Here is a 27,643-nt window from a genome sequence, read left to right as displayed (position 1 = left end):
ATGCACATGTGAGTACGCCCTACACATGTGCGCGCATGCATGCACACTCCAATACATGCATGCATGAATATACGTGCACGCACATGCAACCATATGCACACGCATGCATGCACACATATGCACACGTGTGTGCACACCCTATACATGCATGCGCCTGTGAACACAATGCACATGTGCGTATGTGCGCGCCTGCGCATGCGCACACGCATGCATGCTCCAACACATATGCACAGCCCTGTACACACATGCACACATACATGCATGTTTGAACACATGCACTCACACACCCTATACACACGCTTGCACGCATGCACAAACAGGCAGGACTGTGTTACTGTTTAAACAGAAGGAATTGTCTTGCTTTGTCAAATCTTTCTCAAAAGTAAAAAGCAAATATGGGTCATCTACCCAGCAGAGTGGATGCGGGAATGGGTCTCTCAAAGGCACACAAAACAGGCCCGAGGCCCTGAGGAGCGCTCAACCCCTCCTGGGCAGGCTGGCAGACTGGCTCCTTGGAATGGCAGACACTTAAGGCTCCCAGCTACTCATGCCTCCACTGTTGTGAGCGACTGCACAACCCCCCTGCCCTCTCCTGTGGGACTATATGTGCCCCCACTCCCCTGTGGCTTGGCCACCTGACCCATCTGGGCCATGGCTCATGGGCACAAAAGACAACGCACACCTCCAGGCAGCAGCCTTAAGGGCTGCCACATGACTTCTCGCTTGCACTTTCCCTTTGCCATGAGAAAGGCATGTAGGGATAGGGGCTGTCCCTTCCTTCTGGGTCCCAGAACAAGAAGACCTGTGCAGCAGAGCCATGGTCAACCCACAGCCGCCAACAGGTAACATAATAGATACAAATATTTACAATATGACATTTTGGGATTGCTTGTTACTGCGGCATAACCGTGGGAAAGCTGACCACTACAAATGAAGGAAAAATCAATCCGAACATTCAGTTGGATGAGTAAGCTGGAAAACGGCCCAACAGCTTTTTGGGCATGAAGGAATGTTTGAAAACCACCTTACCGAATCCCTCATGATGCTGACGAAAGTCCTTTTGAAGAGGATGCAGAACTGGGTGAGGCAGCTGGCCGAGAAGCTGTGGCAGCCTTCCATGGAAGTGGAGTCCTGAGGACACATCCAAGAGGGGGGAGGAGGTGAAACGCCAGGCCTGGGCACCCCTTCAGCTCTGCTCAGAACGAGCTCTCACGCGGCGGGGTGCAAACGCAGCATGCAGCTCGTGCCCCGCGGCCCGGGGGTTTGCATTACCTTTCTGAACCCCTTCAATCGTTTTGCCTGCTTTACCTCTTCGGAGGGCCGGTGCCAAAGAAAAGGGTTCACCTCGCCATCACCCCCGAGGTCCCTCTTGTAGGCCGAGTCGCACATGCCCTCCCGCACAGCTCTCACCAGCCGACCGCTCTGGTCGCCGTATTCGCCAGACGCAACCTCCATGACTGCATGGGACAGAGAAGGCAGGGTCAGTCCCGGGGCCCCGGACAGGCGCGCCGGTGCAGCTCCCGTGCATTTAGCGCAACCTTCACCTTGCAACAAGAAGCAAGCTGGGATATTTTAAGTGTTGCATGATGATGATAATGGTATGATATCGTGGTTGTTTGGATGCACCCCAGGAACGCATGTTCTTAAATTGAATCTCTCCTGTGCGTGTGAACCCATTGTAAGCAGCATCTCTTCATGGAGTTACTTCAGTGAAGGTGTAGCTGGTTCACTAGGATGGGGCTTCACCTAATTACCAGAGTCTTTACAGGCAGAATGAATTCAGACACGAGAGCGTGAGCAGCCAGAAGCTGACATAAGTGGGAGCCCAGAGATGCCACCATGTGCCTGGCCACGTGACAAACTAAGGACCAAGGATCCCCTGCTACCAGTCCCAGAAGCCAGTCTTTGGGGAAAATGCATTCCTTTGATAGCATCTTGATATACGCTTTCTTTTAGCCTCAAAAACTGGAAGCTAGGAAATTAAGCTGAGCCCTTGCATGGTATTTGCTTCAGCAGCCTACGACGTCAGTCATTTATTAACCAATATTCAGGCTCTAAAAGCAAAGCAAGACTATTAATCAGGAAACAGAAAATGCAAGTGAGCACTTGGATGTCAGAGAGTTTGAGAAGTAACTTTTCATGCATCTGCACAACATTTATTCGATACTTGCTATGGGCAAGCATCGTAGATGGCGCCATGGGCAAGCATTGTAGATGGTGCTGGGGAGGTGGGTAGAAGAAGTGAGCACAACCCCTGCTGGAAGAGCTCGCTGTATGGGGGTGCGAGTGATGGGATCTGGGGCAGTTCTACACAAAGAAGGGAGCACCTGGGGCGGTGCAGTGCTTGCCCCCCCAGGGACGCTGAGTTCATGAGGACCTGACCTTCCACCTTCTCCCTGTCTGTTCTCCCCATCCCCACTTCCCTCCTTGTCTGGGCCCCTCATTTCAATAACACTCTTGGTAGTACCAAGGCCCCTTGGCACTACACCTTCCTGCCGACACCAGCTACCTGCTCTCCCCAAGTCTATACCGGGCAGTGGAAGCCACCACCAGGACACACTGGTCCCCTAAGTGCATTAGCCCATGCCCACGGGCCACGTTCCACTCTTCCCTGTCCCTCCAGCCCACGAAGGCTCTCCCCTCGTCCCAGGCTTTGGGTCTCCCTTCCCCCTGCTCAGGAGCACCCCGTTACTGGCTGTTACGGATTGAATTATGCTCCCCCAAAAGATATCTTGAAGTCCTAACCCCCAGTTCCTTGTTTGGAAACAGGGTCATTGCAGATGTGATTAGGTAAGACAAGGTCATGCTGGGGCAGGGTGGGCTCTCAGCCTTAGTTGACTGCTGTCCTTAGAAGAAGGGCAGATGGCCACAGGAGGATGGATGCAGAGACCGGCGCCAGGCAGCTGCAGGCTGCAGGCACCAAGGCCGGCCACCAGCGGAGCTGCAGGAGGCAGGAAGGAGCCTGCCCTAGAACTTCTACAGGGAGCGGCCCTGCCCATGTTGGATTCCAGACCCCTGCCTCCAGCACTAGACGCAGCACATCTCTGTTGCCTTAAGCCCCCAGAGCGTGGCACTTTGTTACAGCAGCTGCAGGACACTAATACATTGCCGTGCCTTCTTTCTCATCTGGACAGATATGTAGCTGTAAGCTGACTTCCTCCCATCAGCTTTTTTTTCTTTTAGAAGGCACACATGCAGGGTAGGTGCTCAACCACTGAGCTCCACCCACTCCGCCCTCTTGGCTCTAAGTATGCGCTGGACTTCCCTGCACACACAGCGCTCACCCGCCCCTCACCTCCTTCCACTTCCGTCCCTTGTTCCTGCCGTCTGCCTCATCCTTGTTGGTGGGAAGCACTTCCCGGGACAGTGCGGGACAACTGAGCGCGGAGGGGTGCTGGCAGGAGGAGCATGTGGCTGAGGGGGGTGGGGGGGTGAGGGGTGCCCCCAGGGGTCGGGGTGACGGCAGGAGGGAGGCCAAGGTCCTGTGGAGAACCGGCAGAGGAGGGCACGGTCCCAGGGCCCGAGCGGAAGGAGTGGCGGGTGTGATGGGCAGGAGGGCGCGACTTCGGTTTTGGAGGCGCTGGGTTGGAAAGGGAGTGGGGGGCAGCGGGAAGCAGGGAGGTGGGCGCTGGTGACAGGGATTGGGTGGTGGTTGGCGTAAACGACGCGGATGTTGGCGTGGATGCAGTGGGGGGCAGAGTGGGCGCCCTGGGCAACGACGAGGCCGGGAGGGTGGAGCTTGCTACCCCAGGAGGGCTACGCGGACGGTGCTTAGTCGGAGCAGAGGCTGAGCACCGAGGCCAGCCCACCCTTGGGCTTCCCCTGCAAGGGACAATCACTCCCCCAACCTGGCCTCCTTTTCTTTGTAAAATGTTAGGTCCAAATTGAGGTCGGCATTTTAACAACTCTGCGAAAGACCTGCCTAAAGCAAAATATGAGATGATTTCACTTTTCTTTTTGGAGATTAACTTCCACGAAAATGGGGTCCCAACACAACAGGGCTGGGATATCGAGCTTGTAACTCATCGTCTTGGTCATAGTTTCCAGATAATTTTACGGAGAAGAAAGGAAAGCTCTTTCTCTCTGTTCTTAGAAGTTCCACCACAGGATGGCACTTGAGCCATTTGGGGAATGAGCCTGGGACCTCAGGTAAAAGTGGAAACCCAGAAAGAGTGGGAAAGCCCCCCTTTCTGCCGGCCCAGGCGCCACTTACCAAAGTCGGCTGGGTTGTGGTAGGTTGGGCAGTTCAGGCCCAAGTCCCTCAAATAAGGTACGAGGTTTGCGACTTTGCCCCGGTACACACATTGACCTTGACTGAGAACATAGAGCTGGAAAACAAGAACAAAAACAGGGAGATGAAACACATGGACCCCCTGGGGAGGAAGCTGCACCCCACAACGGGAGCCCCCAGGCACCCCAGCCATGTCTCCTCTTGGTAGAGCCTTAGAGGATCCCCAAGGCCTCCGATGAAGTTCAAAGGGAAGTGTGAGGGTGCTGCGTGGCCGGGTCAAGTTCATACATTTCTTTTTTCCATTTTTTTTTTTTTTGCTTAGGAAAGATTTTGGAGCTATCCACCTTTCATCTTTCCAGACTTGTTGCTCAGAATCTCCAAAGCTAAGATTTCTAAAATGGATGATAATGCACAAAAGCCAAGCCCCGTTACTTAGTTCTACAGAGCAGGTGTTGCCCCATTTCAACAGGGAGGGGACTGACCCTCGCAATGCTGGGGGCTTGCCCAGGACCCCATGGTCCCCTGTGGCTAAGAGGGGGTGCCATCCCTGCCGCACCCCCTCCTCCAGCCCCCCTAGCTGCTTACGGTTCGAGTCTTATAAAACACAACTCTTAGGGTCACTCAGAAGTGGAGGTGCCCCGTGAGCACCCCGAGGCAGGGTGTCCCCGGGATTTGGTCTCGTCCGGGGCTAATCGGGACTGCACGGGACGCCGGGGGCCGGGGCAGGGACGGCGCACCTGGTCGAAGAGCTCGAAGAGCTTGGCGCTGGGCTGGTGGATGGTGCAGATGATGGATCTCCCGCCCTGCGCCAGCCCCTTCATCAGCGACACCACCTGGAAGCAGGAGGAGCTGTCCAGGCCGCTGCAAGGCAAAGGGCACCGTGAGACCCCGGGTTCAGGGGGGACCCAGGAAGGCGCTGGCCCCTGGAGGCTTAGGGCTGAGCCCGGCACCCCATGCCCGCCCTTCCCAGAGGGCCCTCAGCACAGCGGGGGCCGAGCGGGGGCCGCGTCATCCCTGACGAGGAGGGAGGAGCGCAGCCGTGCTGGCTGCGGGAAGGGCGGAGGGCCCCACCTGCCCGGGCCCTGTCGGGGTGGGCGGCTGTGCCCCCCAGGGGGGCGACCGGAGGCTCAGCCCCGCCCCGCCGTGGGGTCCAGGGACAGATTGTCGGCCACAGAGCACAGCCCTTTGTGCGGCCCCTGCTGGGCCTCGGCTCCACTGGCGACCCCCCTGAGCACATGCCCGTGCCTCTGTGGGGTGCAGGGCCCCGAGGCCTGCAGTGACCAGGAGAGTCCTGGGAGGCCCCTCCTCGCTCCTCGCCTGCCCTCACCCCTCCAACCCACTGCTGCTTCCACAGCCCCCATCCCACCCTGAACACAAGAGGACTGGGAGGGGGCAGGCGGCTCCCAGAACCCTCCCACAGCTGTCAGTAGCCCGTGCCCCCCGAAAGGCTTAGTTCAGGGAGTCATGCCCTTCCATTAGGTCACCGAGGTGATCTCTGCAAATGGTTCGCTATTCCCTGGATCCAGAAAATCCCACAACATCACGCAAATCGAGAGGTTCGAATCTCCGTGTCCACTTTAAGAACACCCGAGGAACTGCCCAGGCCATCAAGGGTATGTGTATTTGAAAAGCCACCAAGTATGTGAAAGACGTCCCTCTACAGAAGCAACGTGTGCCACTCTGTCATCACGATGGTGGCGTTGGTAGGTGTGCCCAGGCCAGACAGTGGGGCTGGACACAGGGTCGGTGGCCCAAAAAGAGCACTGAATTTTTGTTGCACGTGCTTAAAAATGCAGAGAGTAATGCTGACCCTGAGGGCTTAGCTGCAGATTCTCTGGCCATCGAGCACCTCCAGGTGGACAAAGTCCCCAGCTGCGCGGCGCACTTAACAGAGCGCACGGGTGGACTAACCCCACACGGGCTCCCTTGCCACGTGGAGATGATCCTAACTGAAAAAGAACAAAGTGTTCCTAAACCAGAAGAGGAGGCTGCACAGAAGAAAAAGATATCCCAGAAGAAACTGAAGAAACAAAAACTTACGTCTCGGGAATAACTTCAGCATACAAGAAATGCAAATGAAAGTTAAAAAAAAAAAAGGATTCACTGCAGTTGCTTTTCCTAAACTATCCTTATTCCATCAGCCAATAGACAATCGGGGGCTCCAGGGTGGGCCGAAGAGAACGGGGTGGGTGGTTGGGTCCCTACCCACAAACGGCCCCCAGCTCCCTCTCAAAATGTGGGGGGTGGTGCTTGCCTTTTTTTTTTAATTAAAAATTTTTTTAAATGTAAAAAAAAATTAGGTATAATTTGGTACGGAGGATGGTGGGTCGCTGTTAGACAAGATGGGGACCGGCTGGGGTCATTCCCACAGCACCCCCATAGCCCGCCTGCCATCCCGGCCAGCCCCCTGCCTCCTGGCCAGGGGTCACAAACATGTTGCTATCAGGAAGGAGACCCGTCCCGCAGGCCGTGCTGCCGAGCACGGGCGACAGGGGCACCTGGAAAGTGTGCCGCGCTGGGGGACCCTGCCAGCACAGAGGTCAGGGGCCTCCTCCCCGCCCCGCGGCTGCCGGCTGCGCTGGCTGCCCCCCGCTTACCTGGTCGGCTCGTCGAAGAACATGACGGGCGGGTTGTTGACCAGCTCCAGCGCGATGGCCAGGCGCTTCCGCTGGCCGCCCGACAGGCTGCCCGTCCTCGTGTGGGCGCAGGGCAGCAGGCCCAGTGCGGTCAGGATCTCCTTGACCTGGAAGGGGGACAGTGGGATCGCAGAGTCCCCGTTAGGAACCGCTGGCTCAAGCCCACCCTCGACAAGGGCCGGCGAGGGACAGGCCCGCAGCCGCCGCCAGCTGGAGACACACCTCGCCTGGTCCAACGAGTGCTGCCCAGCACCGAGGGGGCAGATCCCGTCCCGGCGCCAGGGGTCACGGGGCGGTCGAGGGAGGCAGTGCTGTCTGGAGGACACTGGGGAGGGGGCGGGAGCTCAGAGCCCTTGTTCTGGGTGAGGGACCCCGCTTCCAAGCCTGTGACAGCACCTGGCGCCGTGGCGGTGCTCAGGACACATTTGTTAAATGGATGGATGGATGGCTAAACAAACAGATGGGTGATCGGGTTTCGGCTCAGCACAGAGGGGCACGGGGAGTGTCAGAGCTGCTGAGACGATGACATGACCTAACGAATGCCAGGCGCTCGGCGCAGTGCTCGGCGAGGAGCGAGCCTCCCGTCAGCTCAGGCCATGCTGCGTCACCGCGGCTGCGGAGCACGTGAGCGCCGCACTGGAGTATGCGGGCTGGGCAGCCCAGAAAGAGGGAAGGGGGACACCATGAGGCTGGGAAACAGGGAGACGGGGTCTGAAACGGCAGCGAGGCCCCGAGGCAGAGGTGCAGTGATGGATTCCAGTGGTCCAGGTGTCCGGGGTGGCCACGCCAACGCCGCGGGCCCTGGTACGCTGACCGTGCTGAGCCCTCGCTGTCCATTCCAGCTCATCGATTGACTCCAGGGCAGGCAGGCGAGCGCAGGCTGCGGTGCCCGTTCCAGCCATAGGGTTGAGTCCACCGCAGCACCGGGTCCTTGGGAAGGTGAGGGCCGGGTCAGCTCTGCCCCACGCCAAGGCCAGGCTCGCCTCCCAGGGGGCCGCCACCTCGGGCTCCAGCCAGAGTCTGTGCAGCCACCGTCCCTGCCCCGGGCAGGGCAGCCCCTGGCCAGCGGCTTCTCTGGGGAGATGAGCTCATCCACGAGGAAGAACTCCCAAGGCAGAAAATTTCCACTCCAGGCTCTTGAATTATTTATGTTTTCTCAGTACAAAATGTGGTTTTGGTAACAGCAAGAAAGAGGGCACTGCTGCTCGACAAGCCGGGCAGGGGGTCAGACCCTCCCCTGGCTCAGAACCTGCGGTAGCCCCTTGCTGGTCCTCTCAACCCAACCCCACAGCCTCCTTCTAGAATGTACTGCCTTGGAGGGTCACTGTCCTGGGTAGATTTCAACAAGCCTCATCTGGCAACACCTTTCTCCACGTGCGGTGGGGGGGCTCTCTCCAGCTCACTCTCTCCTGCACGGACAGTGCCTGCTGGTTCTCCCAGAGCAAGGCTTGCCATCATCTTGAGGAAGCACAAGCCGACACTGCAGGTCGACCGAGGCACTCTGGCTGGTCCAGGCTCGCTTTGGTGGCATTCCCCCAGATGTGGCACATCCCCTGTCCCTGTCTGCCATCTTTCAGCCCCATAAGCTAACCAGGCTGGAGAGCACCTCTTTTTTTTTTTAATTTCTCTCCCCTTCCCCCCCAACCCTCCCAACCCCCTGTTGTCTGCTCCCTCTGTCCATTCGCTGTGTTCTTCTGTGACCACTTCTATCCTTACCGGTGGCACCAGGAATCTGTGTTTCTTTTTGCTGCCTCATCTTGCTGCATCAGTTTTCCGTGTGGGCGGTGCCATTTCTGGGCAGGCTGCACTTCCTTTCACGCTGGGCGGCTCTCCTTATGGGGTGCACTTCTTGCGCGTGGGGCTCCCCTACTCAGGGACACCCCTGCGTGGCAGGGCACTCCCTGCGCGCATCAGCGCTGCACATGGGCCAGCTGCACACAGGTCAAGGAGGCCCGACCTCCTTGAACCGCGGACCTCCCATGTGGTAGACGGACGCCCTAACCACTGGGCCAAAGTCCGCTTCCCAGAGACCACCTCTTAATGCTTTCTTCTCAGACCGCTCACTCGCCACAACCGAGTGCCTCCTTGCCCCACGTCCCCTCAGCCAATAAGGGAGCAGGTTGGACATGGAGGCCAAATGCTGGGGCCCCTTCCCTCTCCCTCCTGGTGGTGTTGCTGCTGAGTCGAGCCCATCTTCACCAGCAGTCTCAGAAGGAAGCCCACACAGGCTGGTGTTGCTTCCAACCTAATCAGAAAGACCGAACGATGGGCTTATTTATGTACATATAGTTCCCTAATCAACAACTCCGTGGCTGCTGGCAACTCGAGCCTTCCGTGGCCTCCCTGCGGGCTCGGTCCCCGGGGACGGGCAGAGCCTGTCTCGCCGGCCTTGGCCCAGCCGGTAAGGACTGCAGTCCTTCCTGAGGGGCTCTCGAGGGCTGAGGCTACATTTCTGGGAAGCCAGGAAGACTGTGGACAGTACATTCCACTAACTCCCAGAACATTCCATTCCGTTGTGTTTTCACAGATATAACGACTTCGGACCTATGTACGCATAGGGGGTTGGAGGGAAATGACTCAGGCTGTGAAGTCAGCTGCTGTTTTGTCCTTGAAACAGTCATCCTGATGGACTCTTGGAGCAAGGCAAGAAAAAAGGTCAGTCGGTCACGGGGTGGCGTCAAACTGGGGTTTCTGGTGAGACATGAACAGGACAAACAGCAGCTCTTTGCAGGGACGGCTGGTGGCACCGTTCAACCTGGCAGCGCACAGCTGTGAAGAGAGGCACAAGCGGCTCCGGCTCTCGGGTGATTTAGCCACACGGCAGCAGTGAGGGCCATTCTTGAGTGATGCTGAGAACAGCACCCGGCTCTCCTCACGTCTGCTTCTCGGGCGGCCCCACTGTGGCTCCTCCCGGGCTGGGCTGCCCGCCATGGACGTCACCTGCCTCCCGTCTGAGCTTCCTGGGGCTGCCGTAGCAAAGCCCCACAAACTGGCTCAGCACGGCAGAAATCTCCGGTCTCTCAGGAGGCCAGAGGTCCCGAGTCAAGGCTTGGCAGAGCCCTGCTCCTCAGAAGCCCATGGAGCTCTGACGGTGGCTGGCGATCTTCAGCACGTCTTGGCGTGTGCCGTAACTCATCCCTGCCTCCATCCTGCGGCTATCTACTCGGTGTCCAAATTCCCTCTTCTTACGAGGACACCAGGCATACTGGATCAGGACGTGCTCTGCCAGTGTGGCCTCATCGTAACCCGTCACATCTTCAAAGCTCCTGCTTCCAAATGGGATCCATTCGTGGACTGCGAGCAGGGCTTGAACGTGGCCTTTGGGAGGACACGATTGAATCTGTCTCACTCCCCTTCTCCTCGAGCAGGCAGCTGCTCTCCTTGCCCCCCGGCCCACACCCAAGACCCTCGCCAGCTTATCCAGGTGAGCGGCTGGAGGCTGGACTCTGAAGAGGCACCGAGCCGACGCAGGCGCTCAAGAGCCCGGCTTGCTGTGTCCCTCCCACCGTAAGTCTCCTGGGAAGAGCTCCCTTGCCGGCCAGCCCTTCAACAGAAGCTGCTTTTCCCAGCTTCCCTTTGGAAAGGCTGATGGATGTAGGCTAGCGCTATGTGAAATCACACCACAGCTACTTACGGTGGCATCTGTTCTAACAAGCTCCAGGCCTTCAAGCGCATCAGTGAATTCACTCCTCACCCTGCCCCAAAAGGCAGGCGGGGCCTCATCTTATACCCCCATGTTACAGACAGACGCCCAGGGCGCAGGTGGCAGCTGCCCGGGGTTCTAGAGTGGGCTCGGGAGGCTGGGGTTCAAGGGGCGGACGCTGGGAGCTGTGGTCCACATGACGATAGGATCAAGGAGACCCTCTCTGTGTTAACAAGCCCCTCCGACCCCCTCGTCTGCTCACCCCACACTGTGTGATTCCTACGCAGGCTTCACCCCACCCTTCGTGCTTTGCTTTGGTTCTGAGAGCTCCCTCCCTCTTGCCAGCCCCTCACCCAATGGGAGAGCCCCCAGCCCCTGATTCTCTGAGCCAGGGATCAGCTGCTACGTCTGCAGTGCCTCCTGGAGCCTCCGAATCCTGTTTGTATTTTTGAGGCCACTGACTGGTTCGTGGGACCTGGTAGACCTGCTGGAGTAAACCCAGAGCACTGCAGGCCCCACGGTCCACGGAGGTATCTCGTGGAAAGCCCGTCGCCGGGCGGCTGGAGGGTGGGGTCCCCGGAGCTCCCAGTCCCCCTCCTGGCCCTGCAGCCGACAGCTTCCCTCCCCTCTTGAGGTCAGTTTAGCTTCATGCATCGTCTAAAGGAAACTTCCTTTCCCCTCTCAGGCAAGCGCCAGTGGAGTCATGGGCGGTGCAGGTGGCGGAGGCTGACCTGAGAAAGACGGAAGGACGGCTCCCCTCACCCCGCCTCCCCTTGTTCCCACCTCCCCTCGCTGGCGCGCGGGCCACACCATTCGGCTTTGGGCTTGTCCTCGGGCTCGCGGAGACCCGGGGTTCTCCCTGGGTTGGATGCTGACACGGAGCTTTGGCCTCCCCTCTCGTCCACCACGTGCCCACTGCCAAGGCTTTGGCCTGTCGTCTGAACTCCTCTTCCGTAAGCCGGGGCTGCGGGGAGGGGCGGGGGCCCCATCTGTACGTGTCGGAGGTGCCCTGTTCAGGGGACAGCGTCAATTCGGGGGACAGTCTGCTCTCAACTGTGCAACAAAGTCACAAGGCCAGCCCGCCCGCCTCCAGAAAGGGGCAGGAGCTCATGGACCCACGGTTGCCACCTCTTGGTTTTGCGTCCCATTAATCCCCCTTACTCTTTCCCATCTCAGCGTCAAGGAGCTCCGGGTGCAACGTCTTCTGGAGCAACGTGAGCTGTTTAGCTTCTCCCATGCGTCGGGTCCTTTCTAGCTCTGCCTCTTAGAGCCCAGGGCTGGATCATACAAGTTTCGAAGGGTGCAGTGAAGAGGCGAGGAGAACGGGGAGGGAGAGGATTTTCACACTAACGCGCCTAGAGTCACTTAATATTGACTACTATGTGTGACAGGAGAGGGTACAGCATCATAAGCAGAATCGCGGTTAACGGCCTTCAGCCTACCACGCTGCACCCTATGAGTCATTCCATGTCACATCAAACAGGCAGCGGCAAGCGATGCCACTGGAGCCGGCCCTCGAGCCCGATGTCTCAGTTGACAGCACTGCCACCCTCTCAGGGCAGTAAACGACAAGAATGACCACACGTTAAGTGGGATTTCGCCAAGCGCTATTCTTACACTGAAAATCCAAATGCTAGCCTAAGAGGGGCAAGGAAGCAAGTTTCCTTTAGACAATGCGTAAAGATAAAACTGAGCACCTCCTGGCAAAATGGGGCTTTCTGGGGCTCCCCCTGGGTCTGCTTACCGGCACCCCCTTTCCCGCTCCCGGGGGGTTTAGGGAATCGTAAAAAGCCGTGGAAAGGATTAGGAGGCTCCAATCACCGTGGAATCGTGTTTATTTTTTGGAAGGTCGGTTAATAACATGGAAAAACCGAGTCTCTTCTCATGAGCATGTGTGGGTGGAACATGGTTATTTTTAAATGAATGACTAATCACCGTCATTATTGGTATTTCATAATATAACAATTTAATATCAAGCGCATTAAACACAGAAAGGAGCGGGGCGGTGGATCTAATCTGACCTTGGTCTCTCTGACCAGCAAAGCTTTAAGCCAGCGGTCCTGCTCTACCCTCGCTTTTGCGCCGTGGCTCCTGGGTCTGAGTGTCCAAGCCGGGACTGTCAGCAGAGCATCCATGGGCCATGGCCACCGCAGGTCACGGCACACTGGGATGCCAGCACGACTCACACACAGCAAGCTGCGGGAGGCTGCGGGAAGGCAAATCGACCACCCTCCACCACCAACGGAAGAAGCTGCCCCACGTTTTCCAAACGAATCGCACGCACTTTGCGGACCATCTGTGGTCCCAGAGCCCCACTCACCATCTCCCTTCTGCCTTCATCCTTCTCCTGAAGCTTCAGATGTGCGGATACCTGCAGGGACAGGGCAGCAGTGAGAGGCGGAATGGACAGGTGTGGCCTGGGGCTGCTGCAGCGGTAGTGCAAAGCTCTCTTAGGGGCCCCGGCGTGGCCACACCCCGGTCCCCGAGCCCCAGCAACTTTCTGAGTCACCTGGATGACAGAAAAACCCCACTTGGCTCCCCGCTTCCCTTCCCTTGACGGTAGGAGAGCAGTGAAGGTGATGGACACTTCCTGTATCTCAGGAGAATTCTCCACTGTGTCCACTGGCGAAGGTGGACATGGACAATTCAGAGATAGGGAAACCCCAGGTAGCAGAGGCCTGACCTGCCTGGGCTGGTGTGTATGCAGAAATTCTTCAGGCCAGCTTTGAAACCATGCACGGTGGAATGTTTACATCTTAGAAATTGGCAAATGTTTCCTATGGGGCAACTTTCTTGGGGGGTGGGTATCTGGTTTCCAGCACACCACTGGACCCCTGACCCCGCAGGATAAAACCACAGAGTGGGATCCGCTTGCCCTGTATAGAGCTTGGTCCTGCTCTACTGCAGACTTCCGTGGCTTCGGCAAACAAGGCATCTCTGCCTCCTGCGGATCTCACTTCTCTAGAGGTTGTGAGGCTCAGAGGCCACTGTGCCTGATGCCTGCGGGTTCAGTGATTGGCAGCCAAAATTATCCCTACGTGTGTGACAGCACCTTGAAAAGTAAAAGGTATCAGAGCCTCAAGGTAAAGGTTTTATTGCAAGGGATCATGAAATACTCAAAATTGAGAGCTAAGTTCATTTCATCTTAAAAATAAATGCACTTCAGGCCATGATCAAGATCGTGGAGAGAGATGCTTTAGGGATCCGTCCCTCCAACAAAGCTTGGAGCAACCAGCAAGAACCGGTAGAAGCACCTCTCTCAAATCTCCAAAAACCAGTTAAAGTACTGCAGAAACAAGGCGAGCACCGAGTCAAGAAAAAGACCAGCTTAGCAGTGGTAGGACCCCGTGGTGCCCTGGTGGCCCCTGCTCCACTCGCTCACTGGTGGGCGCAGAGCCAGCCTGCACTCCCACTGTGCATCCCTGGTCCTGGACTGAGGGAACCCAGGTACTCCCATGCACACGCTGGCCCATGTACGTCTAGCCCAGTGTCTGGTGGTGGCTGAGGGACCCACAGTCCCAAAACTTGTCTTGTGTGTGGAAGGTGGCTCACCCAGCTCTCCTACAGAAGGTTGTGGGAAAGCAGTCTAGTCATGCTGCCCACGGCAAGGGACTGCTGGTTGCGGAAAATACAAGGCAGTGCCCGGGACCACAAGGAAACTGTTTCCTAGGGAAGAAGGGCCATTCAGACTGTGTAATGGGGGAATTGTGATGGCTGCATGTGCACGTATGAGACAAGATGCATGCACGGAAAGGATCAGGAGGCCCCTAGCTTTGGCCTGGAGCTGTCCTCTAAACTCCTTGTATGGATGAGCTAAAGGAGAGCACTTGCACAGGCCCATCTGCAAAGGCTAGGAAAGGGGATTTCTTTTTCCTTTTTTGTTAGTTTCTGGTACTCAAGGAAAGCTCTATCATAATCCCAGCTGGATACAATTGTAAGGAACAGCTATCTCAGAGTCTAAATTCTAGCAATAATACATTAAAATATCAGTATGTCCCAGGTCTCAACAAAATATTACAAAGTATGCAAAGAAGTAGGAAGTGATGGCCCAAGTAAAGAAGAAGATTAAAGCATTAGAAACCATCAATGAAGAGGACCAGACCTGGGACATACCAGAGACTTTTAAATAATGCTCCAAAACATACTCAGAGAGCTAAAGGAAAACATGGACAAAGAACTAAAGGAAATATGGAAATGACAGATGAACACAAAGAGAATATTAGAATATCAATACAGAAATGGAAAGTATGTAAAGGAACCAAACAGAGCTGAAGACCACAGTAATAGAAATTTAAAATTTCCTAGAAGGATTCAACAGCAGACTGGAGCTGACAGAAGGAAGAATCGGTGAACTTGAGGGTAACACAAGAGTAAAAGTCCAGTTTGAGGTGCAGAAAGAGGAAAGAATGAAGAGAAGTGAACAGAGCCTGAGGAACCTGTGTGACGCCATACCATGTACATACATTGTGGGAGCCCCAGAAGGAGAAGAAAGAGAAAATATTAAAAGAACGCCTGAAACTTCACAAATTTAACAAAAGACATGAATATACACATCCAGGACATGCAACAAACTTGAAACAGGATAAACCCAAATGGCCCACATCATATCATAATCAAAATGCCAAATGCCAATGATAGAGAATTATGAAAGCTTCAAGAGAGAAGAAAAGTGTCACATAACAAGGAAGTCTCAGTAAGATTAAGTGCTGATTTCTCATTGGAAACCATGGAGGTAAGGAGGCAGTGGGATGACATTTAACGTGCTGAAGGCAAAAATGTACCAACCAATAACTCCATATCTTCCAAGGTGTCTTTCAAAAATGAAGTGGGCACTAAGACATTCCTGGACAAACAAAAGCTGAGGGAGTTCATCACCCTAGACCAGCCCTATGAGAGATGCTAAAGGGAGTTCTGCAGGTTGAGAGGAAAGGCCCCTGGACAACTGACTGAAGCCACACAAAGAAATAAAGATCTCCACCAAGAATAAAAAAAAAATGATATGGGTAAATATAAATATCAGTACTATTTCATTTTTTAAATTTCTAGCTCTATTTGTTACTCCTACAGGATCTTAAATGCAAACATAGAAAATATAATGATAAATCAATAGTTTTAGAGTTATAATGTTTAAATATGTAGTTTGTGGCAAGAACTACATAAAGGTGGAGGGACAGAGGGGCTTAGGAACATAGCTTATGCATACAGTTGAAGTTTCTAAGTTGGTATCAAAGCAAATTAAATTGTTATAGATTTAAAATGTTAAATTTAAACTCTGTGTTAATCACAAAGAAAATATCAGCAAAAATGTAGACTCGAAAACTCATCGAGACAAAAAGTAGAGTACACGTTACCAGGGGCAGAATGGGAATTAATGCAAGATGAGTATAGAGCTTCTGTTTAATGTGAAAGGAACATTCTAATAATGCCTTGTGGTATGTGTACTGTAATATTTTGAATGTGAATAATCCCACTGAAGTGTATGCTTGGGAGGGATTTGGATGCAAAGATTTATGTTGTATGTATGTTTCCACAATTTAAAAAGGAAAGAAACCAAAGAGATAATGACAATTAAATGCAATATAAGATATTAGATGAGATCTAAGAATGGAAGAGAAAAGCCTCAAAAGGACATTATTAGGATAAAAAAAAGATTGGAATATAGACTGTTAGCTTTATAACAATGTTAAACTTCTTGAGCTCGATAACTTTAAGGTGACTATATAAGTGAATAACCTTATTCATAGAAAATGTAGATGGAAGTATTGTGTATTCAAGGAGTATGAAATATGCAACCTCGGCTCTCTAATGGTCAGAAGATACAGAAAATAGATGATGAGATAGATAGATAGATAGATAGATAGATAGATAGATAGATAGATAGATAGATACAGATAGAACGATAAAATATCATGGCAAAAGTGGCAAAATGTTAAAATTGGTGCATCTGGGCATCTGAGGATGGGTGAGGGTATATTGGAGTTCTCTGTGTGAAATTTGTATTAATTTTGCAACTCTCCTGTAAGTTTGAAATGATTTCAAAATAAAAATTTAAAAAAAAAAAGTATTTCATAGGGTAGAGCCTGGTGACAGGTTGGGGAGGATGGAGGTGATTTTATCACTGATTTTATCTGCCAAGGAAAGTCACGACTAAGCTGGAAGTAGAAGCCAAGCTCCTGAAACAAGCAAGCAGGTGAAGCTGCAGCTCAGGACTCAACAGGGCATATTTACTAAATACAGAGGACCACGAACATTAGGGAAAAGGAAAAATGTCCCAAGGGGCTGCTTTGCTCATGTGCAAACTCTTGTACATCCCCAGCTGCCCAGTGTCACGGTCACTCGGTGGCTGAGCGACAATGAGGCTGCCCAGCTCCCGTGTCTGCTGGGGGAGGTGAGCTTGGGAAGAGGCCCCCCTTTCCTTGTAGAACATTCAGTACTCAGGGAAGGTGAATGAGAGCAAGCCTGTGGAGCCCTCTCTTTCTGTTTACCCACAAAGCAGGTTAGGGGACAGATCCTGTATCTGAAAAATGAACCTGCTTTGTTTTGCTGAGCTAAAAATCCCTTGGCGCTGCCCTCGGGATGAAATCCCATACAGCTGCCACACTCTGATGTGGCTGGGGGGGAAGCATCGCCAGACCAAGGTCAAGCACTGGCACTATTCACTTGTGTGTCAGTGCAGTGGGACGGTGTGTCCAGGTATTTTGTCCAACCCTGGCCCGGTTGCCATGTGGAGGTGTTTAGTTGTTGGGATGAGCAGCTACAACCAGCCGCCCTCAAGAAAAGGAGTTTCCCTCCAAACGTGGGTGGGTGTCATCCAAGCACATGGAGGTCCTAACAGCAAGAACCGAAGGTTCAGGGGTCAGAAGGAATTTTGCCTGCTATGCCCTCCACTCCTTCCTGAGCTTCCAGCCTCAGGAACTCAGCAAGAATTCAACATCACTCTTACCAGAATTTCCAGCTTCCAGGCTGGCCTACGAATTCGGACTCGCCAGCTCCCGCATTCCCACAAGCCTTTCCTCCTGACAGATTTCTCTCTATATAGACGCAGGGCGGCTGGAACTTACACCTCAAGGCACAGAGTGAGGGAAGCGGACTTGGCCCAGTGGATAGGGCGTCCACCTACCACATGGGAGGTCTGCGGTTCAAACCCCGGCCTCCTTGACCCATGTGGAGCTGGCCCATGTGCAGTGCTGATGCGCGCAAGGAGTGCCCTGCCACGCAGGGGTGTCTCCCCGCGTAGGGGAGCCCCACACTCAAGGAGTGCACCCTGTAAGGAGAGCCGCCCAGCGCGAAAGGAAGTGCAGCCTGCCCAGGAATGGTGCCTCACCATGGAAAGCTGACACAGCAAGATGATGCAACAGAAAGAAACACAGATTCCTGGTGCTGCTGATAAAGATAGAAGTGGTCACAGAAGAACACACAGCGAATGGACACAGAGAGCAGACAATGGGAGGGGGGGTAGAGAAATAAATGAAAAATAGATAAACACATCTTAAAAATAAAATTACTTATTAAAAAAAGGCGCAGAACGACTCAAGGGTAGACTGGCGGGGCCCACGTGGGCGTAGGACCGTGGACAGCTGCGCGGAAGCAGCGTGGCCACACCTTGGCCTCTCGAGGACCCTGTGGGCCGCAGGGCCGGGGCGAGGCATGGGGCCTCTGCTGGAGGGAGGGGCCTGCGGCCGTGCGGGTGGGCCTTGGCGGGGAGAGGGGAGGGCGGCGGGTCTCACCATCATGGCCTCGTGCACGGTGAGGTGCGGCAGCAGCATGTCGTCCTGCATGATGTAGCAGGACACCTTCCGGAAGCAGCGCAGGTCCCGCGGCAGGCCGTTGACGAGCACCGCCCCCTTCATGCCGGTCTCCCTGCGGGGCCGAGAGAGGAGAAGCCTTGAGCCCCTGCCCGCCCCTCCCACGGTGCCCCCCCAAGGCACGGGGAGGGAGTGCAAGCCGGAAGCAGCTGCTCAGAGCACCCAGTCACCAGAGGAGCAGCAGGAAGGAGGAGAAGAAATTACATGGAGAAGGCGTCCAGGCCGGGGGGGTCTCCCGGCTCCGGCGTGTTTACAGCCAGAGGGACAGCCGCGCTTTCTTGGTCAGCTAAGCCAAGATGTCATGGACATCCCGTACGGGCAGCAGGTGGACCCCGACGTCACCCCCGGCTTGGCTGGGGATTGCCAGGTGCAGCCTCTGAGCTATCCTGTGGGCTGCTGGGGCTAGAGTAGACGCCCCAAAGGCTAGAGGTGCGGCCTGCCTTAGGAGCCTGACCCCAGGCTCTCATCTGGGAAGGGACCCCGGTCTGGCCCCCAGGCTCGGGGACTCGGGGAGAAGATGGCTCTTCTCCGGACCAGCTCCCCCAAGCGGACCACCCTTCCCCACCAGGGAAGTTGTCCTCTCCAAGCACAGCGCACAGTGTGGGAGACGGAAGGGGCGTGGCTCACATTCAGTCCATGCCTAGTGCATGCCCTTCCTGCCTGATACTCCAGCGTGTGGTCACTTGGCCCCGGGAGGGGTGGGTGCCAGCTGAGCATCCCCACGTCCTCGACGCCGTGGACGGCAGAAGCCGTGCAGACTCCAGGGCGGCCAATGGAACTGCATCCCGGTGCCCGAGGCTGGGAAGGAGGACCTTCGGGTGGCCCCTTCTTTCCTCCAGGAACAAGCCGGTGGCACGTGGGGATGCGGTGGGGGGGCCTGGTTGTGTCAGGAGGCTCTGCAGCTCCAGCCAGCGAGCTCACCACGTAGGGCACCCCGTGACACCCGCTGCTGCCCAGGGAAACCCTCGACCCTCTAGGGCCCCACCCCCAGTGACCCCAGGTGTTGGAAACAGGCCTTTAACCTCCAGCGGTGAGCACAGCAGGATGGGCTTTCCTAAGCAAGGCTGTTAAAAGATGCTAATGTCTAGCACTGGAAACAATCAGTAATTGCTAATAGAGGGGTAAAAGTCCTAAGGAAATGTGAGAGGTTTGCCACGCTTTTCAGCAAATGACCTTCTGTTATTGTTACCACGGGCTAGAGTTAACGAATGGAACCCACGGTAACTGCGAAGAGTTGGCCTAAAGGGGCATTTTTTAAAACATGTCTGAAGATTCGGGGTTGTGATCATGGACAAACGAGTGACACGAGGGCCTGAGATGGGGGATGGCGCCTTCCAAAGACGCACGCGGTCCCCCGTCTCTGCTGAAGACGCCTGCCGTTCTTTGACCTTCACTCGGGCTTGTCCTCTCGGGGCTCTCCCGCCGTCCCCTCTCTGACCCTGACCTTCCGGCTTATTCCCGTCCCTGCCACAAGGCCGGGCAGAGGCTGAGCTCGGGCAGCACGCCACCGCCGTGCCCCCTGCCCGGAGGCCTCTCTCCCCGAGTGCCATCGTGCAGCAAGCAGCAGGTGTGGCCTTTGGACACTGGTGCCATCCTCTGCTTTGTGCTCTGTGACCCTCCCAGTAACCAAATGTTCTTTAGGATAGAAGCACATCCGCGGGCGATGGACCGCAGCAGCTCCGCTGGCCAGCCGCCCCGGGCCGCCAGCTGGGGGAGGGTCCCCTGCCCCGGGCCGGCCTGCTCACCTGTACCCAGCCAGGATGTTCATGAGGGTGGACTTCCCAGCCCCAGAGGGGCCCATGATGGCCACCAGCTCGCCGCTGTTGAATTTCCCTGAGATTCCTTTCAGAAGGGTCTTGTAGCCTAGAAAGAAGCAGACCGCGTGAATTTCTAACCGGCACAGGATCCATTTTGTTCAACCCAGCGCCGTGGCGTACGCAAGCCCACGGGAGCACTCGAACCCAGAACCGAGAAAAGAGGCATTTTTCACACCGTCTTCTAAAATGCCGTGTCCTAGGCAGGACGATGGACCCCGTGTCCTTCTCATGCCTGTTTCCCTAACTGCGTTTCCCTGGTTACGATGCTGGTGATGGCTACCAGGTCACATGCAATGCGGGGACATTTCCAAAATGCTCTCCCCTGTGCTACTGGCTGGAGAAGGATCCTCCTGTTCCCATTGGAGGAGGAGGAATGGGCGTCCAGAGGGCGATGGCCTGTGCAGCCCCCACAGCCAGGGTGAGCGGCCCTAACCCTCCCCCCCCACTGCCATCTTACAGCGGCCAGCGCACCTTGCGGCTGATGAGCCATTCAAAAAGTCTGCCGTAGTTATCGGACATTGTATGTCCTCCCATGGACCACTGGGTGGAACGTGGGAGAGTGTGGGCTATGGTGTGGACCATTGACCATGAGGTGCAGCAGTGCTCAGAGATGCATTCACCAAATGCAATGAATGTCTCATGATGATGGAGGAGGTTGTGGTTATGGGGGGAGGAGTGGGGGGAGGGGGGTGGGGGTATATGGGGACCTCATATTTTTTTAATGTAACATTAAAAAAATAAATAAAGACAAAAAAAAGTCTGTCGTGCTCCCACCGCATCCAATTGCCTTAGGCTTTCTGCCCAGTGCCCCCCCTGAGAGCGCTGTAAAAGGGGAAGCCTCCCAAGCAAAACCACCTTCAGCTTCTCCCCAAGCAAACTGTTTAAATATGCCATAAGGAATAAATTAGAGGGAAGTGGATTTGGCTCAATGGATAGAGCATCCGTCTACCACACGGGAGGTCCAGGGTTCAAACCCAGAGCCTCCTGACCCGTGTGGTGAGCTGGCCCACGCGCAGTGCTGATGTACGCAAGAAATGTCTCTCATGTAGGGCAGCCCCACACGCAAGGAGTGCACCCCGTAAGGACAGCCACCCGAGGAAGAAAAGCACAGCCTGCCCAGGAGTGGCACTGCACACATAGAGAGCTGACGCAGCAAGATGATGCAACAAAAAAGAGACACAGATTCTGGGTACCACTGACAAGAATACAAGTGGACACATAAGAACACACAGCGAATGGACAGAGAGAGCAGACAGCTGGGGAGGGGGGGCATGGGGCAAGGAAGGGGAGAGAAATAAATAAAATAAATCTTTTAAAAAAAATAAGAAATTAGAGAAAACTGGATTCCCAGGTCGTCTCCTGACGCAGAGGTGCATCTCGGCATGGTATCAGAGGAGCAAGTACCGCAAGCTGATCGGGATTCATGCGAAACAGATCTTGGCACAAGGATACTGCGGCTCCTCTCAGACGTCTCCCCAATCACAGGCTGGCCCCCCTGCCCCAGAGCCCACTCTGTAAACGGAGCTCAGCCTGGGACCCCCTGCAGTCCTCCCACCTGTCGTAGGTAGGACACCCAGGCATTCGAAACCGTCACCAGGTGCCACCTGGATTTGGACGGGGTGTCCCCAGGGCCTCGTTTAAGCGAGGCAGAGCGAAGCGGAAGCAGCGGGCAGGAAGCTGCGCCCTGTGAGCCTGGCTCATTAGGGGCCACAGCCCCCCAGGGAGCGCTGAGCCCGGCAGCCCAGCGGGAGCCCCAGCGCGGGGCAGGAGCCAGATTCCTGCCATGAGGACGTCAGAGACAAGAGGGGCGCAAACGCGCGGCAGCCAGGGGGCCGTGTGGGGGGAGGGCGGGAACCCCAACTTCATGTCCTCCGCCATTCCTGCCCCTCAGCGGACAGGCGGACGCCGGGCTCTGGGGCGGCAGAGCCGGTTCCTGGCAGCGCCGCCCAAGCAGGGCGGGCTCCCCCATCCTGACGGAGCTCTGCGGCTGCGGGCCGGGCGCCTGGCGCACGCGGCCGCCTGGGGAGCTGCACGAGCTCATCGGGGGCAGCCGAGCCCCAGTGGCCTGTCACCACCGGCCTCCTGCGGACCGGCTTTGGAGCGGGGGTTACTCCCGAGCAGGCCCTTCTTCAGCCGTCCCCTCTCCACGCTGCTCCCTCCGGTCACCCAGAAGCTGCCCGTGGGTGCAAAAGGTCCCCGAGACGACCCCGGGCCATGGACTGCCCAAGCCTCGGGCTCTAGAAAGCCCTTCCCTCGATGCCCAGGAGAGCCCATCGGTCCTTGTCTCCACTTGACAGTACCCGAGGCTGGCCCCTTGGGTGCCGGGGTCCACCTGGGGGCACCAGGTAACAGCAGGGGCTGGAGGAAGCGCACCCAGGCCAGAATGAGGGTGTGGGGCCAGGGGCGCATGCGGCCCTTCCAAGGGGCAAGGCGGGGTGGGTGGGCACGGCGGTCTGGCCGTCGGGCGTGTGGGCTGACCGTGAATCCCGGGGCCAGCCGGTGGCCCCCTGAGCGGCTGCGCAGCACCCTGACGCCGACTCGGGCAGGCTCAGGGAGCGGAACAGGGGGTGTGTGCCAGGGGCTCTGCTCCTAGGAAACGGGGGGCTGCACCGGGGGCTGTGGCAGCCGACAGGGTCCCACGGGGCATGTCCCAGCCCTGGTCCCGTGAACATGGCCTTAGTGGAAACGGGGTGTTACAGGTGGAATTGCTGAGCTCACATGAGCTCGTGCTGGGGTAGGGTGCGCCCTGAAACAGCAGAGCACGGCCAGCCCTGGAGGACCCTGCCCCCGCCGCCCACCGCAGCGGGCAACGCGCGCCCTCTGGGGATCAAGATAACCCCCTTTTCCTGGGAAAAGTCAAGGAGCCGCTGTGATGGGAACTGGCCCCCCAAGAACCCTGCCCAGCTGCCCGCCCTGTGGCTCCCAGCCTGCCCAGGACGGGCCACACCCCTGCCGGGCAGCAGCTGCTGGGATGAGCTGGTTCCATGGAGAAGCTCCAACTGTTTACACTCCCCGGCTACACTGTACCCTGTTTACAGTTCCTATTTAAACTATCATTGCACCGGCTGTTTACACTTCTTATCCAAGCTACAGCCCTTGACAAGGAGAAATGACATCCTTCATCACCTCCAGGGGAATCAGAGCAGCGGAACCACAACCTTGGGGTGGACGGGGCAGTTTTTTCTCATTGAGTGGACGTGAGAGCCAGGCCCGCCTTCTGCAGGGTGGAAGCCCCGGAATCAGGGCTAGGGGGCTGGATCCAGGGGGGCACGGGCCAGCTTCGCTCACAGCTGGTGCATGCTGGGCTCTTCTCCATATTTTGCAGGCGAGCAATGAGAGTCAGAGACGGTTGCTGAGCTGCCCACAGCCACACAGCGGTCAGACGCGCAGCCAGGACTGACTCCCAAGGCGGCTCTTGCGCCCGGGGATGGGCCACGCCGGCGTGGAGCCCGTGGGTTCAGGCCAGGCTCCATCCACAGCCCACCGGACTGGCCTGTGTCAGCAGCCTTCCCAGCCCTCCCCCCGCCCAAAGGCCAAGGGCAGGACGAGTGTGGCTGTGGCTCCGAAACCCCTGCCCGTTCACAGAGCCCGGCACTCAGCCCCTCAGTCATCAATTTCATTTTCATTTCACGAGACATCTTCAACTAAAAGAAAAATCTTGCTGGGGCGCCGGAAGTTCTTCTGCAGTTCGGGGCCAGCTCCACCTCGTTCTTCGGAAGGGGTGCATCCCACTGCATCCACTGGGACCCCCAGGGACGCTTTCTGCAGCCGGCGCAGGGAAAACGCACTCCCTCCCCCAGGCCACAAAGGGGGTCCACTCAGGTGCGGTGGGGAGCCGGGGAGCCGTTACCCCGCCCTGCTCACCTGCCGCAGGTAAGCAGCAGCCCCTGGAGGCCCAGCGCGGGATCCCGGCACTCCGGTTTCATTTAACAAGGTGCGGTTTTGAGAGGGGCTGGCGTTTCTGCAGCCCTCCCTGGCGGGTCGATCGTCACGCTTTGTGTCCCAGGTGCACCAGCCAGGGCGAGCCGTCTGACCGCCTGCGCGTGGCGAGGCGTAGGGGGTCCCCTCGGAAGGCCAGCGCCTCATTTCATGGCTGTACAAAGGTCAGGTGCCACACGCCCGGCTCAGGGTTCTGACCCCAGTGGCCAAGGGCGCCATAAAAGTAATTGCTGATAAATGGCGGGGAGGAAAGGAGTGCCCCATTAGCAGAGCTCACGGTCGCAGGGGCAGCGGCAATCCTCGCTCTGTTCAGTCAAGCGGGGGCTTTCTAAGGTAACCAGGTGCAGGGGTCAAATTGCATCCCCCAAAAGCCACGTCCAAGTGCTCACCCCTGCGCCCTACTTGGAAAGAGGGTCTTTGCCGATGTGATTAAGATGAGGTCAAACAGGATTGGGATAGGCCATGCCTGGCGTCCTTCTATGGCAGGGGTTTTAGCCTTCTTTGTTCCACTGTCCCTTTGCCAGGCAGGTGAAAGCCACAGACCCCTTGCTAAGTCCACACTCTACTGTGTATCATTTAATAAACATAACACACCCGCACCAACACGTCCCCACAAGAATAATGGTTTTTTGATTTCCAATTTAAGCTCATGGACCCCTGGTTAAGAGCCCCTGTCCTAAGGAGAGGGACACTGGGGCAGAGATAGACGGGGGCATGCCACTGCAGCTGGAGGCCAAGCCACGCCAAGGAACGCCAAGGGCACCTGCCACCGCCGGAAGCTGGGAGAGGCAGGAAGGAGCCCCCCAGGTTTCAGGAGGAGCTGGGCCTGCCCGCACCTCGCCTTGGGACATCCAGCTCCAGAACTGCGACCCAGCAATTCCTGTTGTTTCGAGCCCCTCGGGCGGTGCCACCACATTCTGGTAGCCCCAAAAGACTGACACCTAATTATTGCCCTCCTAAGTCGAAGGGCTGAGAGCTGTGTCTTGTCGCAAACAAGCCCCCAGCATCTGCGAGGAGCTCACGCCTTAAAAAGGACGGGCGAGAAGAGCCAGTCGAAGCCCCTCCATCCCGCTGGGTCCCCCATGCCACGGCCACCCTGCAATTCCCCGGTGCCCACCAGCTCTGGGGCTCCCGAGGTTGAGCCTTTCCATTTTCTCAACAAGACAGTCCCCCTCGAAGACGATGACAGAACTTCGGTAGCTCCGCTCCCCGCACTGAATAGCCGTGTGGTTCATCTTCGATACAAAAACCGAATTACTGCCATCACGCCTGACCCCAGGAGAGCCGAGACCCCCTTGAGAAGCGCCCCCTTGGCGAGCACGCATCTGGTACCCTGACTCGACGGCCCACCTGGCGCTGGCTGCGTGGGGGTGGGCCACGCACCCCATAAAGACATTGCTAGGGATTCCAGGTGGGAAGATGAGGGAGGGCAGGAGAAGGGAGGGAGGGGGCCTGAGATGGGGCGCTTCGCCTATGATCGATGCTTTTCTAGGTTCTGGAATGTCCTATTCTCCCTGCACACGGATATTTTCCTGCTGGGGTGGGTGCGCAGGGACTGAGGGGGAAATGAGCGAGCCCTGCTTCCTTCCACTGCCATCTCCAACGCGGGCAGCTGGGGGGTGGCTGGGGGGCTTGGGTCCTTGGGGCCACCCCAGCTGTCAGTCACCCCCATGTCGATGCTGCGAGCCCTTGCACTGCTCTCCTCCCTGCAAATAACATGCTTTTAGATATCTGGGTGAGCTTTCTAAAAAATCTTTCCAACTGCAAAAGAACGTGGACAAAATTGTCTGGAGGAAACCCCGGGAAGGCAGGACGTGCAATTCACAGCCACCTCCGGGGTTTACACGGTTCGTGACATCACGGGGTGGCCAGCAGCCCTCTCAGCACCTCGGGACCCCCCGAGAGGAGTCCGGGCCCACCTGGGCCACCGGCGAGCTATGTGACGTGGGCCAGGTCCCAGGAAGTCTCGGCGGCTGGCTCCCTAACCCCCACAGGAGGCAGGGTTGAGGTAAGCACCTGCTCCAGGTGTCCCCAGACCCGTGTCACCAGCTTTAGGGAGAGACCTTTGTCCAGGTCAGCCCGCCCTCTGTCTTCCGGCCCCTTGGCCCACTGATGGGGCTTTGCTGATGCTAGACGGACATGCCCAGGGGATGGTGACATTCGCTGCCTTGGGGCTGCCGCAAGCACGGAATGCGTCACCACCCAAGCCAGCAGGACAGCAGAGAGAGCAAAGCAAACTGCAAACATCACACATCCAGGCGCCAGCAGCCAAGCTGCCCGGGAGCCCCTCGAGCCTGGGGGCCGCCGTTCCCCTCCACGTCTTCCCCTTTGACCTCTCTCTCTCCTCTTCTCCTTTCCTCTCCTTTGAGCACCCAGAGGGAGGAGGCCCGGTGTAACGGGGGGGGAGAGCCCACTCTGCCTGCCCTTACCAGTCCTGAGACGCATGGCAGGGGGGGAAGGCTAGGCATCGGGGCCAGCCCCCCCAGTAATTCCAGCCTGCGCCAAAGCCCGGGAGAGGCTGGGGGCAGATGCTTCTAAAAGAAGCACTTACTCTCCAGCCCCTGCCAGCGCCAGAGGCACCAGATTGGAGACACGGGGCTCAAGTTTCTTTTGCCAGACAACCAAGTGGGAGTTGAGATTCACACGCAGGTTTGCGCCAACGCCGGGGCAAGGGGCTCCCCGGGAAGGCAAGGCTCCTGGCATGCTTCTGGCAGAACAGACCCAGCATGACCGCTGCCCAGAGCTGGGTGGGAATTCTTCCCGCAGTTCCAAGCAGTCTTTCACATCACATAGATGTTTTTCAATTGTTTCTAGACAACAGCAACTAAGAAGCGGCAGAAGAGCCCCGAGCCAGTTCTAAAAAGCTGGATAACACACATCATTGCCTATTCTCGGATGTGTCTCCAAATTTTAAAAACAAATGGTAAAATTTTGCACAAGTTCACAGAATTCTAGAGCGGGGCATGTCCTAGTTCTGCCAGCAGGATTCCCCAAACGCCAGTGCGTTGTGCCATGTCCCACATCCATTGGCGGCCCTCCATCACCTGCATTTTCTTTGCCATGGACAGAAATGTTGTCGGTCATTCCTACTCCACTGGTGAAAATTAAGGCCAATGTCTCAGGATGCAAAAACTACAGCCATCCAAAGGCTGACTTGGGAAGCAGATTTGGCTCAACAGATAGAGCATCCACCTACCACATGGGAGGTCCAGGGTTCAAACCCTGGGCCTCCTGACCCGTGTGGAGCTGGCCCATGAGCAGTGCTGATGTGCGCAGGGAGTGCCATGCCACGCAGGGTGTCACCCACGTATGGGAGCCCCACATGCAAGGAGAGCCGCCCCGCGTGTAAAAAGTGCAGCCTGCCCAGGAGTGGCACCACATACACTGAGAGCTGATGCAGCAAGACAACGCAACAAAAAGAGACACATTCCCAGTGCTGCTGACAAGAATCCAAGCGGACACAGAACACACAGTGAATGCACAGAGAGAGCAGACAACTGGGGGAGGGAGGGAGGAAGGGGAGAGAAATAAATAAAAAATAAATCTTAAAAAAAAAAGGCGGTCCTATCCAG

The 27,643-nt window shown here is 56.5% G+C and overlaps 1 protein-coding gene across 4 annotated transcripts in view; it reads right to left on the bottom strand.

The window, feature by feature from the left end:
* The window catches only part of ABCG1 (ATP binding cassette subfamily G member 1), an 84,436-nt gene that overhangs the window by 13,215 nt on the left and 43,578 nt on the right, over window positions 1–27,643 (bottom strand). For 2 of the 4 annotated variants that reach the window (XM_058296280.2, XM_058296282.1), the window contains exons 3-10: window positions 20,061–20,178; window positions 18,238–18,370; window positions 12,831–12,881; window positions 6,829–6,974; window positions 4,969–5,092; window positions 4,214–4,328; window positions 1,273–1,457; window positions 1,030–1,131 (exon numbers count right to left, since the gene is read on the bottom strand). In XM_058296280.2, the coding sequence (XP_058152263.1) occupies window positions 1,030–1,131; window positions 1,273–1,457; window positions 4,214–4,328; window positions 4,969–5,092; window positions 6,829–6,974; window positions 12,831–12,881; window positions 18,238–18,370; window positions 20,061–20,178 (974 nt within the window). The remainder of the gene's footprint in view (window positions 1–1,029; window positions 1,132–1,272; window positions 1,458–4,213; window positions 4,329–4,968; window positions 5,093–6,828; window positions 6,975–12,830; window positions 12,882–18,237; window positions 18,371–20,060; window positions 20,179–27,643) is intronic. The other 2 variants (XM_058296281.2, XM_058296283.1) reach the window with 1 other exon arrangement.

The sequence above is a fragment of the Dasypus novemcinctus genome, chromosome 4, assembly GCF_030445035.2.
Source record: "Dasypus novemcinctus isolate mDasNov1 chromosome 4, mDasNov1.1.hap2, whole genome shotgun sequence".
Taxonomy (NCBI): domain Eukaryota; kingdom Metazoa; phylum Chordata; class Mammalia; order Cingulata; family Dasypodidae; genus Dasypus; species Dasypus novemcinctus.
The sequence above is the reverse complement of the archived record's forward strand: the minus strand, read 5'-3'. Positions and strand labels throughout refer to the sequence as shown.